General features: G+C 41.4%; 1 protein-coding gene across 3 annotated transcripts; it reads left to right on the top strand.

The window, feature by feature from the left end:
* The first annotated feature begins 73 nt into the window (after nucleotides 1-73).
* Nucleotides 74-8,868, top strand: LOC101692796 (alpha hemoglobin stabilizing protein). 3 transcript variants are annotated; one of them, XM_045072567.1, is made up of 4 exons: nucleotides 74-292; nucleotides 3,342-3,422; nucleotides 8,283-8,361; nucleotides 8,561-8,868. In XM_045072567.1, the coding sequence occupies exons 3-4, from the start codon at nucleotides 8,287-8,289 to the stop codon at nucleotides 8,762-8,764; spliced, it is 279 nt and encodes a 92-aa protein (XP_044928502.1). In that variant the 5' UTR covers nucleotides 74-292; nucleotides 3,342-3,422; nucleotides 8,283-8,286; the 3' UTR covers nucleotides 8,765-8,868. The 3 variants fall into 3 exon arrangements, with proteins under 3 accessions (XP_044928502.1, XP_004773848.1, XP_004773849.1); XM_004773791.3 differs by lacking the exons at nucleotides 74-292; nucleotides 3,342-3,422 and adding an exon at nucleotides 8,002-8,113; XM_004773792.3 differs by lacking the exons at nucleotides 74-292; nucleotides 3,342-3,422 and adding an exon at nucleotides 8,012-8,113 and having other exon boundaries at nucleotides 8,287-8,361.
* The last annotated feature ends 5,269 nt before the right edge of the window (nucleotides 8,869-14,137 follow it).

The following is a 14,137-nucleotide window of genomic DNA, read 5'->3' as shown; positions in this document are numbered from 1 at the left end:
CACCCAGGGCTCATTCTGTCCAGTGCTTGCTTAATGCCCGGCCCGGCTACCCGTCCGGTCCCCACCCCTCCGGCAGCCCGCAGTTGGGTTCTAGAGCCGAGTCTCTCTTGATTTGCCTCCCTCTCTGTTTTCATCTTGCTTTGCCTGGAAGACACACTATTATTTCTGAAAGGGTCCTTTGGACATCCGAGGAATGAGAAAATCAAGGGATTGCGGCTAATAGTCTCAGAAAACAAGAAATAGGCAAGAAGTTCTTGTGCGTTTCTTGGGGGAAAGGGTCCATGAAACTGGGGTAAGAGTCTAAAGAGACTGTTTCCTTCTCTCCCAACCTAGCCCCCCCTTGCCCCCTAACTCGTCCCTTTTCTTTCCCTCTCTCCCTTTCTCCTTCCATCTGCTGGAATGTACTGATTCCAAAGGAGAAGTTTGACCAAAGCGCCCTTTATTTTATCCGAAAATAAAACATCCTGGTTTCTTAGCCTGGCTTTCTTGGACTCCCACAGTCTGACTCCCTGGTTTAAACTTCTGATTCTCCCAAACTATCACCTCTTAGACCTCAGCCTGGAACACCCTTCCACCCCGCCTCATCTTATCGGAGACCTACACAGAGTCTCTCTGATGCTAAGATAGACCTGGGTCACTTCATTACTATTTTTTTAAGTTTTGAGTTTGGCGTTAGAGTGAAAAATTGAAGGGTTACAAATGTGTAATACTTTATTTATTTATTTTTGTTTTTATTTAAATTTCAGTTAGTTAACATAAAGTGTAATATTATGTTATATTTATTATTTATTATTTATATTTATTATTTATTATTATTTATTATATTTATTATTGTATATTATTTGTCAGTTATACAATTCAGTGATTCAACACTTCCATGCAACACCCAGTGCCCATCACAACAAGGGCACTGCTTAATCCCCATCACCTACTTCACCCACCCCCTACCCACCTCCCCTCTGGTAACAATCAGTTTGTTCTCCATAGTTCAGAGTCTGTTTCTTGGTTTGCCTCTCTATATCCTATTTTTCTCCTATGCTCATTTGTTTTGTTTCTGAAGTCCCACATATAAGTGAAACCACATGGCATTTGTTTTTCTCTGACTGATTTATTTCGCTTAATACTTAGCCTAATACTCTAGCTTCATCCATGTAGCTGCAGATGGCAAGATTTCATTCTTTTTAATGACTGAGTAATATTCTATGGTGTGTGTTTTATGTATAATATATAAAAATTAATAAATATATATGTATATATTGCATCTTCTTTATCCATTTCATCAGTCAATAGACACTTGGACTGTTTCCATGGTTTTTGGCTATTGTAGATAATGCTGCTTTAAATATTGGGGAGCATGTATCCTTTTAAATTAGTATTTTTGTATGCTTTGGGTAAATACCTAGTGGGGCAATTGCTGGATCATAGGGTAGTTCTATTTAGAACTTTTTGAGGAACCTTCATACTAACAAATGTATAATATTTTATTTATTTATTTATTTATTTAATTTTTTATTTTTTATAAACATATAATCTATTTTTATCCCCAGGGGTACAGGTCTGTGAATCGCCAGGTTTACACACTTCACAGCACTCACCAAAGCACATACCTTCCCCAATGTCCATAACCTCACCCCCCTTCTCCCAACCCCACCCCCCCAGCAACCCTCAGTTTGTTTTGTGAGATTAAGAGTCACTTATGGTTTGTCTCCCTCCCAATCCCATCTTGTTTCATTTATTCTTCTCCTACCCCCTTAAGCCCCCATGTTGCATCTCCACTTCCTCATATCAGGGAGATCATATGATAGTTGTCTTTCTCCGATTGACTTATTTCGCTAAGCATGATACGCTGTAGTTCCATCCATGTTGTCGCAAATGGCAAGATTTCATTTCTTTTGATGGCTGCATAGTATTCCACTGTGTATATATACCACATCTTCTTGATCCATTCATCTGTTGATGGACATCTAGGTTCTTTCCATAGTTTGGCTATTGTGGACATTGCTGCTATAATATATCCCTTGTGCATTTGGGTGCACGTGCCCCTTTGGATCACTACGTTTGTATCTTTAGGGTAGATACCCAGTAGTGCAATTGTTGGGTCATGGGTAGTTCTATTTTCAACATTTTGAGGAGCCTTCATGCTGTTTTCCAGAGTGACTGCACCAGCTTGCATTCACACCAGCAGCGTAGGAGGGTTCCCCTTTCTCTGCATCCTCGTCAACATCTGTTATTTCCTGACTGTTAATTTCAGCCATTCTGACTGGTGTGAGGTGGTATCTCATTGTGGTCTTGATTTGTATTTCCCTGATGCTGAGCGATGTGGAGCACTTTTTCATGTGTCTGTTGGCCATCTGGATGTCTTCCTTGCAGAAATGTCTGTTTACATCCTCTGCCCATTTCTTGAGTGGATTATTTATTCTTTGGGTGTTGAGTTTGAGAAGTTCTTTATAGATTTTGGATACTAGCCTTTTATCTGATATGTCATTTGTGAATATCTTCTCCCATTCTGACAGTTGTCATTTGGTTTTGTTGACTGTTTCCTTTGCTGTGCAAAAGCTTTTGATCTTGATGAAGTCCCAAGTTCAGTTTTGCCCTTGCTTCCCTTGCCTTTGGTGATGTTTCTAGGAAGAAGTTGCTGTGGCTGAGGTCGAAGAGGATGCTACCTGTGTTCTCTAGAGGAGGCACTTTTAACTATTACATTCGGGAAACAGCCTGGAGCTGTTCTGGGCAAATTGGTATATATTATGAACCTCTCAGCTTTACTGCCCACCACTAATTATCCACATTGGTTTCTCCTGCTCAGAGACCATGGCAGCTCTTGTTCACTGTAGCACTTATTTAGCCCTTAGCATATGCTTTCTGGAACCAGTTTATATATGCTTTTATTAGGTACCTATGCTCTGTCTTTCCAACTGAACTGTAAGTGAGGACAAGGACTCGTCATGCACTTCTTTCAGAAGTGTCCAGATCAATGGCTTGACAACGAGATGTGTGATGGTTCCCCTTTTCCTATCCCCGTGAAACCTCTTGGGAGTCTGCATTCAACAGTGTACCAAGCACTGGACAGAATATTCCAAGCTGCTTGTCTCCTTGACTTTCCCTCACTGACCCCCACACTTCCACTCCTGCCCCCGTACAGTCCACTCTCCATGAAGTTGAAAGATCCTCTGTTTCAACTTCAGTGGCTTCCTATTACTTTTGTGGAAGGAGGTTTTTTCCTCACACTTGGAAATGAAACACAAACTTCTTGTCATGGCCCAGAAAGTTCTGTAGATTGGATCTTGCCCCATCTCTCATATGTTGCCCTTACCATTCCTTGCCATTCTTATTCCTCCCACTAGAACATGAACTCCGGGAAGACAGGAATTTTGTCTTCGGCACTGAATATATTCCTTGTGCCCTGTTCCAGTTCCTGGTGCAAGGTAGGTTCCAAATGTCAGTTTGTGGAAGGAATGAATTTATTTTCTCAGTAGCCCTAGTAAATAGTTACTATTTTTTCCCTTCTTTGCAAACAAGGAAACTGAAACTTATGTATGTGAAGTGACCTCACCAAGGTCACAGAGCTGAAAAGTGGCAAAAGCATTTATTTATTTATTCATTCAACAAATATTTAGTGAACAGATACTAGGCCTAGTTTTTCTAGGCACTGAGGCAGGATTCAAATTTGTGGCTAATGATTTTAGGATGACACCATCTTCATTCTACCTTTTAAATTTTGTATTCTTTGCAAGAATTATAAAAATAATAGAAGGGTGCATTCTTTTTGTGAAATAATTCAATCAATAGTATAGATAGATAAGATCAAGTTCTCTCTTGACATTTATTCCTTTTTCCATTTCCCAACAAATATTAGTCAGTCCCCAGAAGTGAACATTGTTTACTATTCTAGACACACAGATACCCAAAGAAAGAGAGAGAGAGAGAGAGAGAGAGTTTTATGTTTAATCCCTACTCCTACAGGGTAGTCTGCTCTAACTATGGTTCATTTAACATTATCTTAAGGATATTTTTTAAAAGTATTTTTCAGAGGTGGTGGGGGAGTGAGAGAGAGCGCACAAGCAGGGGGAGCAGCAGGCAGAGGAGAAAAAGGTTTGCTACTGAGCAAGGAGCCCAATGTGGGGCTTTATCACAGGACACTGGGATCATGACCCGAGTCAAAGGCAAGTGCTTAACTGACTGAGCCACTCAGGCATCCCTTTTTAACATTATCTTCAATATCTTTTCATATCACTACATAAATATCTACCTCATTTATTTTAATAACTGCATGTCATGCCACAGTATGAATGTGCCATTATTTCTTTAATGACTTCCTATATTAATGAGAGTTTGAGTTTTTCTGCCTTTTCATTATTATAACTAATTTCATTATTATTATGGCAAATTCCTTGTACAGGCCTTTCTGTGCATTGAATATGAATAATTCTTTAAAATAGAGTTCAGGGCGCCTGGGTGGCTCAGTGGGTTAAGCCGCTGCCTTCGGCTCAGGTCATGATCTCAGGGTCCTGGGATCAAGGCCCGCATCGGGCTCTCTGCTCAGCAGGGAGCCTGCTTCCCTCTCTCTCTCTCTGCCTGCCTCTCTGTCTACTTGTGATCTCTCTCTGTCAAGTAAATAAATAAAATCTTTAAAAATAAATAAATAAATAAATAAATAAAATAGAGTTCAAAGTAGAATCATTGGGTTGAAGCATATATATATATTTTAATTTGAACAAGTACTGCCAAATTATCCTTCTAAAAAACTTTAGTAATTTACACTCCTGCTAACAGTGCATGAAACTGGCTTGTCATAATCAGGATATATCTATTTCTGTTGTCCAAAAAATTTCCCTTGGGCAGCTTTGCATTTTAATCTCCACTCGTGTTTGGATCTGCTTTCTGTCACTATAGATTCTTTTTGCCTATTTGAGAATTTCATAGATATAGAATTATATTGTATATAATATTTCATGTCTGGCTTCTTTTTAAAAAGGTAATTTCAGTGTAGTTAACATACAATGTTATATTAAGTTTCAGCTGTACAAAATAGTGACTCAATAATTCCGTATATTACTCAGTGCTCATCACGATAAATGTACTCTTAATTCCCTTCACCTGTTTCAGTCCCCTACCTCACCACTTCATGTCTTTTTTATTTCCCTATTTCTTCCTCTTAATTGTATGTCTGCCTTCTTTCGCTCATCCTGATTATTCTGAGATTCATCCATGTTGTCATGAATACCATTAGAGTGTTCCTTTTTACTGCTGAGTAGTATATAATCGAGTGAATATATCACGATCTGTATATCTATTCAGTGGTTATTGGACATTTGGGTTTTTCCCATTTTTTAATTATTATGAATAATAATGTGAACATTTGTATTCGCCTGCAACTATTTTTGTAGACATGTATGTTCATTTCTCAAGGACTCTACCTAAGAGTGAAATTGATGGGTCATGTGGTAAGTGTATTTTGAGCTTTATAAAAAATTGCCAGGTTGTTTTCCAAAGTGGTTGGAAGTCCCGCTTTTACAGTCTCACTAGCACTCTATCATAATTCTGTTCATTCCATATACTCACCGATATTTAATCTTTTTAAAATTTTAGTCATTGTAGTGGCCATGTAGTAGTATCACCCTGTAGCTCTCATCTGTATTTCCCTGAAAAGTAATAATGTTGAATGTCTTTGCATATGCTTGGGTATTTGTAGATCTTCTTTTTGAAATGTCTATATTAGTCTTCCAGCAATTTAGAAGACTGGATTGTCTTATTATCTATAAGGATTTGTCATAAATTCTGTATACATGTTCCTTGTCAGGTTGTATTACAATTTTTTCTCCTAGTGGTAACAAATATTTTCTACCCTAGATAAATGAAAACATGTTCATGCAAAAGTCTGTACACAAATATTTATAGAAGCTCTATTCATGCTTGCCCCAAACTGCAAATAATCCAGATGTCCTTCAGGGGGCGAATAAACAAACTATAGTGTATGCATGTGATGTATACTCAGCAATGAAAAAGAACAACTTACTGCTACTTGCAACAACTTGCGTGAACTTTAAGGGCATTATTCTCAGTGAAAGAAACCACTCTCAAAGTTATATACTATATAATTCCATTATAGTATGCTACCCCTTATAATGACCCCCACTCCCATACCTAAACCTTGCCAGCCACTGGTCTCTTCCCTATCACAACAATTTAGTGCTTTTGAGGATGTCCTATAATGGAATTATAGGGTGATAGAAATATTCTGTGTCATAACTGTGGTAGTGGTTATATGAATCTATGTAATAAAATTCAGGAATGTACACAAAGGGAAATTAATTTTGTTGTATGTTAATTAGGAACATGTTATAAACAAAAAAGAAAATCAACAAAGCCTGTATAAGTATGTAGGTACCTATGAATGTTGGTTTTTCGATGGAGAAAGATGTGGCAGGAAATAAATACATCTTTAATGCTGGCTACTTTGCTGGAGGAGGAAACAAAAATGACCAACTTTTTCAGTGTACATTTTTGTATTTTTTATGAAACAATTGTTTCAAAACACTTACTTCAATTAGCATTTAGTGATTTTGAAATTTGAAAAACATCTACTAAAAATGGACATTAGGAAAATATTTAAAAAGAAAATAGTATTTCTGTTTATTTAAATACCTGATGATATGGTAGAGAACAAGAAAAATGTGTTTCTATTCTTTTTTTTTTTAAATTTTGTTTATTTATTTATTTTAGAGAAAGTGTGAGAGTGGGGGAGGGGCAGAGGGAAAGAATCTTTTTTTTTTGTATTTTTAAAAATTAAAAATTTTTTTTATTACTTTTCAGTGTACTAGAATTCATTGTTTATGCACCACACCCAGTGCTCCATGCAATCCGTGCCCTCCACAATACCCACCACCAGGCTGGCCCAACTTCCCACCCCCTGCCCCTTCAAAACCCTCAGATTGTTTTTCAGAGTCCATAGTCTCTCATGGTGCACCTCCCTCCAATGTCCTTCAACTCAGAAGGAGAGAATCTTGAGCAGATTTCCTGCTGAGTATGAAGCCCAATGGGAGACTCATCTCACAACCCTGAGAACATGACCTGAAGCCAAGAGCTGGACACTCAACCAACTAAACCACCTAGGCGTCCCAAATGTGTCTCCTTTCTTATGGGGCACAGCCTGGTAGAGTCCAGTTTTCCACATCTTACAAGTGTTTCATCCACAAAATGTGGCTTCCATTAGTCTCTGCCCAATAGAATTTTTTTTATAAGGATAAATACCTTAATACATGCTTGAAGCAGTGCCTGACACGATTAATGTAACTGCTATAATATATCATCTATGAATTGGAGAATAATTGCCATGGAAATATATATTTATATATATTTATATTTATATAATGGAATATTATTCAGCCATAAAAGAGAATGAAATCTTGCCATTTGCAACATGGATGGAGCTAGAGAATATAAGTGGAATGAAGCAAGTAAGTCAGTCAGAGAAAGATACTAGATGCTTTCACTCCTCTGAGGAATTGAGGAAAGAACACAAACAAGCATGGGAAAGAGAGACAGAGACAGAGAAGAGAGGGAGAGAGGCCAGCCAACAAACAGACTCTTGACTATTGAGAACAAACCGATGGTTGCCAGAGGGATGGGGGAAAAAGGTGATGGGGATTATGCACTTGGCATGATGAGCACAGGGCGATGTATGAAATTGTTGAATCCCTACATTGTACACCTGAAACTAATATACCACTGCTTGTTAAGTACATTGGAGTTAAAATAAAATGAAAAGAAGTGTCTGCCATGTAAGAGGGCGTCAGTTAATGTTAGTTTTGTTGGCCTGAATTTTAGTTTTGGAGCGCGGGTACTGTGATGTGGGGTACATGGCAAGGATCTGTCCTGGGTTTGGTTTTCTGGGTCTCCTCACTTATCTGTCTTTCTTGGCCTTTCTATCTTTTAACTTCAGGGAAACGTCTCCCTTGTCTCATCCCCTGGTTGACTTATCACCCTCCCTCAGGACCTAGATGCAGGGCGTTTCCCTCTTAGGCAGATACTTGACTCCTTGCCTACACTTAGTTCAGTACACTTACATACTCCGGAAAGTGTGGGTGAGACCTACGTAGCACTGGTGGACCTGCAGGTGAGCCAGCCTGGGAGAAATGTGATCTCCGAGCAGGGCATGATTTGAAAGGTGTTGGAGAGGTGGTCCTGCAAGGCACCAGAGATCTTTAAGGGGAATGAGGGAATTGGGGGAAAATACCCAACAATGAGGAAAAATGTTACTTAAATTCTATCTTTCTCTGACTTAGGCAGATGGCTCTTCTTCAGGCCAATAAGGATCTCATTTCTACAGGAATGAAGGAATTTAATGTTCTGCTGAATCAGCAGGTAAGCCCAGGCACTGTCTCAAAGGACAGGCGGAGACTCTTGGCAGATGGGTGAGGGGAGAGAAGGGAGCGTCATTCAGAGCTGGGAGCGCCATGGTGCAGTTGATGGAAATCAGGGAGAGGAGGAGGCTGGAGCTTGTGAGGTATTTCTGAATCACACTGATGACCACATGCTCCCTTGCTATCCCCTCGCTCTGCAGGTCTTCCCTAATCCTCCTCTGCCTGAAGAAGCCATGGTGACGATGGTGGATGACTGGGTGAACTTCTACATCAACTATTACAGGAAGCAGATGGTCGGGGAGCAGCAGGAGCAGGAGAGGGCTCTACAGGAACTTGAGCAAGAGCTAAGAACTCTGTCTGCCCCTTTCCTGACCAAGTATAGGGCATTCTTGAAGTCCCTTTGAGCACCTAAATCACTCACTGCCTTTCTCCTAGCCCAAATACCCTGCTCCTTCATGGTGTTACTCTACCCTGACACCTCAATAAAGACCAAACTGGTTTGCTGGTCTTCCTGGCTCTTCTGTTCTTTTTCATTGCTGTTCCCTGACTTGTGGAGGCAGCTGGTTCCTTTTCCTTATGCTCTGCTTCCTGGATATGCTCTCGGGTGTTTAATTTCTTTAGAGCAGAGGTTAGCAGCCTTAAGTAGCCACTGGGCAGTATTAAAATAGTCTAAAGGAGAGGCCAGACAGGCAGAGACTAAAGGGAAAGTGCTGTGGGGAGGGGTCATTAAAAAAAAAAAGAAGGAAAGGAAATAAAAAAGCTCTCTAGAAATTGTGGCCATCTGGAATTCTTGTCTAGAAGAAAGTTGTTGAAGACTTCCAGTCTTGTTCACCCTATGCTAGGTGGAATCAAGAGGCCACAGACCTCAATTTTCCAATTCCTTGTCCTTAAGCCCCAGTTTGCACAAAGCTCTAGGAACTCATGGCTCTAATATTACAGAATACCTCCCTGCAGCATTGTTGTGATTTAGAGTTGGAAAGAATCTTGGGAACCATTCGATACAACCTTTTTTTTTTTCTTTTTTTTTTTTTTAGGTAGGAAAACCTTTGGCTCTGTAATCCTCAGCCTCAGCTCTCAGGTTTGAGAAGCAGAGATCCCTTCCTGCCTCTGAGGCCCCAACCATTTCGCATTGTTCCCTGACTTAGACTTCTTTTCTCTTCAGCCTCTAAACCCTGTAAATCTCTTCATGGTGAAGAGCCTCAGAGGTGTCCAGCACCAGTGAGCAGGGGAGGAGGGATAGAGGTGGGAAGGGGCATGGAGAGTCAGTCTAGGGGGTTGGCACACAAATCAGAGGCTGGCCAAAGCCCGTGCTGGTGGGCCGGCAGGAGGAGAGCAGGAGCACTCCCTGTCATTTCCCGTTTTCTCTTTAGCCGGAAAGGTTTGGTGGTGAGAGGGGTTGTTTTTTCATTCCAGTCTTTAGCAGGTTTTCCCTTCAGATCTGTGCACTCTTACCTCCGACTCTGGATCTGGTTTGGGAGCCTCATTAGTCTAGTTCAGGTGATGCGGGAAACAAAGGCAGAAGAAGAATTATGAAATCTCCTGACTACCTACAGCCCACTGACAAGTCCTTAAACAGAGAGAGTGGCATTCCCCTAGGCACTCAACTGCCTCGATGCTGACACTTGGAGAAGGGCGAAAGGCCGTCCTAGCCCTCTCCTCTCCTTCCCCCATCCTAGAAGTCTACATCAACATATAAAATTCCTTTAGAAATTTCCTGTGTCTCTAAATACCCAAAGACACATGTTGGCAGTCTTCCTCCAAGCATATGGCCCACCAATATGCATCTGAAGGGTGTCATGACTGAGGTTTTATTAGCTGATAATAAATGACTTTTCCCCAACATTAGCTAGCTCCCTCAAGGTCCTGGAAACCTTGCTTCCAAAATCCCTTAGAGACTTGTGCTATCCCCAAACCCCTCCCAACTTGAAAGCATGTAATGGGCCACTTCTGACCCCAGTGCAGCTCTTTCTGACCACGGGTCCTGTCCCTGTGCTTTAATAAAATCACCTTTTTTGCACCAAAGATGTCTCAAGAATTCTTTCTCTGCTGTCAGCTTTGAACCCTAACATTGTCCTTCTAACATCACAGGGTCCAAAGGGAACAAGCCCAGTATCCCCCGCCATCCTTCCAAACTTAGGGTGTAAGATGTCAGGACCCATCAAGGGAGTTGAAGGCGTCCTGGGAATCAGGTGGTGAGCACCTCTGAGGTGAGGTTGGTGGTCCAGGTGGAGGCCAGGGCCTTCCCACTTAGGAAATTTCAGCCTGTTAATGTGATCCAGGGCCTGATCAGTTGGGGTTGGGACAGTGGTCATACCATCACCTTTGCAGAAAGACCTGCATTACTGTGCATCAGTGGAGGAGAGATACTGAGGAGCCATATGAAAAAAGTATTAGATTTACTCTGTTGCTGTAGGAAGATGAAAATTATGGTCAGAAGCCATTTTGGCTCAATTAATGATGATAAATTTTCCATAAATAAACTCTCTAACTGCGGGTGTTGCTAGTAGCCATTTCTCAAACGCTCAAAGGATGATGGTCAGTTATCAGGCATGTTGTGGTGGAATGGGTAATTCAACATCTAAATTCTATTCCAGTCATTCCATAAGCTTGAAATTTAGAAGTTGCAAATCCTTTTTTTATTTTTTAAGGACAGAAACCTGTTAAAACTGCATTGTATGTTCTTGCATTCCTATCACCTGAGCATCTGGTTGTACATCTACGGCATAAAATTTGGAATGACTTTTCAGAGCTGTGAATCATCAGGATCTGATGGTGCATAATAATAAAATTAAGATTACTGGGCCAATGCGTATCCCAAATCCATTACTATTCCTGCAGAAAAATGAAACAAAATTAACAAGAAAAATAATGTTTCTTTTACTCTGACAGCATTACATGAATTAATGGTGGAAGTAAGATTATAAACAGAAGAATGAAATATTATGGCAATAACCCTGCTTTTATCCTAACCCTAACATTGACCTTGATCCTGGGGCTGCCTGAACTTTAACCCCACCTTTAATATCACCTGACCCAGGGGACGGCTTTGAACTTTAACTTCACATTTAACCTCACCCTGACCCTGACTCCCAGTCCTACTTGACCGTGGTCCTGACATTGAAAGACACCTTTACTCTCCCAAATATCCCCGATCCTCATGCTCATCTCTCTCATTTTATTTTTTCTTTTTTTAAGGACTTTATTTATTTATTTGAGAGACAGAAATTGTGCACAAGGAGGCAGAGCAGGCAGAGGGAGAAGGAGAAGCAGGCTCCCCATATAGCAGAGAGTTGGATGTTGTTCTTGATCCCAGGACCCTGCCCTCACATTGATCCTGAGGCTTAAATAAGCCCTGAAATTACCTGACCCTAATTTTCACCCTGATTCTGACCCTGACTCTCAACTTGGATCTTGTTTTTATCCTTACCCTGCAATATGTACCCTGAAATTGAACTTCATGATGACCTTACCTTAGCCATGACATGACTCTAAACTCTCAATATGTTGCTGACCCTGTGACCATGACCTTCACAGACCCTTACTAAGGCTCTGGCATTCATGCCGACTTTGATTCTGAACCCAACACCTAACTTGACCTTCACCTGACCCTGGTCATCAACCTGACACTGATGTGTTGATTTTGATCCTGAAGCGGATCCTGACACTATTACCACCAAGACCCTGACACTGACCTTAACTATCAAACTTTCCTGATGCTGACTTTCACCCAGACACTGACCCTGTCCCTTGACCTGATCTTTTCCCTTACTTGAACCTGCCTCTCACCAAGACCCTGACTATGAACATGAAATAGACTCAACCCCACTATATCCCTGTACTCATTAGTCCTGACCATGACATTCATCCTCTGTCTGATCCTATCACCAAGAATCATGTTTATACTGACCCTCACCCAAACACTGACTTTGACCCTCAGGGTTAACTGTCTCAGACCTTCATCTTCAACTTCACTGTATGCCTGATCCATTTTCTTCAATTTCATCATATACCTGACTTTTATTCCACCTTCAACCTAAATCTAAGCCAATACTGATATTCAAATTTACTCTGAGACCTTCACACTCCCCCTAACACTGACCCCCGAGCTGATCATTACTCTGAAACTCGTACTCAACCTGACCAACTTGATCCTGACCCTGCATTGAACTCTGAATCTAACCCTCACTCTGTCCTTGAACTTCAGCTTCCCACTCTCCGTGCCCATCACTTTCAACTGACTTTGACCCTGATGTGATCCCAACAATGACTCTATACTCCCCATCCCTCAAAATTTAAACTGAGTTTAGTCTTTGACCTGAAACTAATATTGACCCTGATTCTGATTACTTTGACTCTAGATTGATATCCTGACCAGGCACTAACTCTGAAGTAGACTTTTACTCTGACACACATAATCACATGACCCTAAACCTTACTTTGGCTCATGCCTGACCCTGTGTGTGACCTAGATTCTGACCCTCACTTCATACACTACATGACTCTGATCCTCACCTTGACCCTGAACTGCTTCCTCAAACTCACTGTGACTATAACATTGACTTGAAGACTTTATTTTTATTTATTTATTTGACAGAGGGAGACACAGTGAAAGAGGGAACACAAGCAGGGGAAGTGGGAGAGGGAGAAGCAGGCTTCCAGCTCAGCAGGGAGCCTGATGCAGGGCTCAATCCCAGGACCCTGGGATCACAACCCAAGCCGAATGCTTAACCTGAGCAGGTGCCTAACGACTGAGCCACCCAGGCGCCTCTATACCATTGACTTGATATTCACCTAATGTTGACTGGGCTTGTGACTTTCTCATGATCCTCACCATACTCTGATGCTGATGCTACTGTAACCTTCACCATGTCCTTGAATTTCACACTGACACAGAACCTCTATGTCTCCCTTACCCTTATTGGATGCTCATACTGACCTTGACCATCACATTTTTCATCACCATGACCCTCAGTTTGGTGTAGATATTGATCATGACCATGATTCTAACCCTGAGGTATATATACTCACTGTCATCTTGACTCTGACTCTCATTCTGACACTACCTCTATTCCATACCCAAACCTTACTCTGATGCTCACTCTGACATTGTGTCTGACCCTGACACTCGCCCTGACTCTGATCCTAATTCTCATTTAGAAGCTCTGGGTCATGTTTACCCTGACCCCCACTTTCACCATTACTCTCCATTTCATCTGTATCCTGATTCTGAAGCGATCCCTAAGCTAGCATTCAATTTGACCCTCTAACCTGTCCCTGAATCTAACCTCACTTGATCTTTACTTGACCCTGACTCTGATGTTCATACTCCACTTACCCTGACTTGACCACGACCTCCCTGACCCTGATCTCACCCTGACTCTACAATGACCCTTACACATACCTTCATGATGTCCATGAAAGAGTCTTGAATCTGAAACGCATGCTGGACCTGAACAATACCATCAGACTGATCCTGACATTCATCCTTCCTCACCCAGACCTGGCTGGCACCGCACCCTGATTCTTATGCTGAAACTGACCCTGACTCTCATCCTGAGCATGACTCTGAATATTTGCCTCATATTCCTGACTTCTCATCTTCACTCTGACACCAACTACCATTCTGATCCTCACAGTGACTCTCAACCTGACCTTGAGCATGACCCTTACTTTGAAAATGACCCAGCAATTTGTTTTGGCCCCCACCCTGAGCTTGACACTGATCTTCACCCTTAAACTTACCTGATTCTGACCTTTCTCCTGACAGTGAACCTGAC

This window comes from Mustela putorius, unplaced genomic scaffold (genome assembly GCF_011764305.1).
Source record: "Mustela putorius furo isolate JIRA1106 unplaced genomic scaffold, ASM1176430v1.1 tig00004039_pilon_pilon_pilon, whole genome shotgun sequence".
Classification (NCBI taxonomy): domain Eukaryota; kingdom Metazoa; phylum Chordata; class Mammalia; order Carnivora; family Mustelidae; genus Mustela; species Mustela putorius.
Note: the sequence above shows the minus strand (reverse complement) of the source record. Positions and strands in the feature narration are given on the sequence as shown.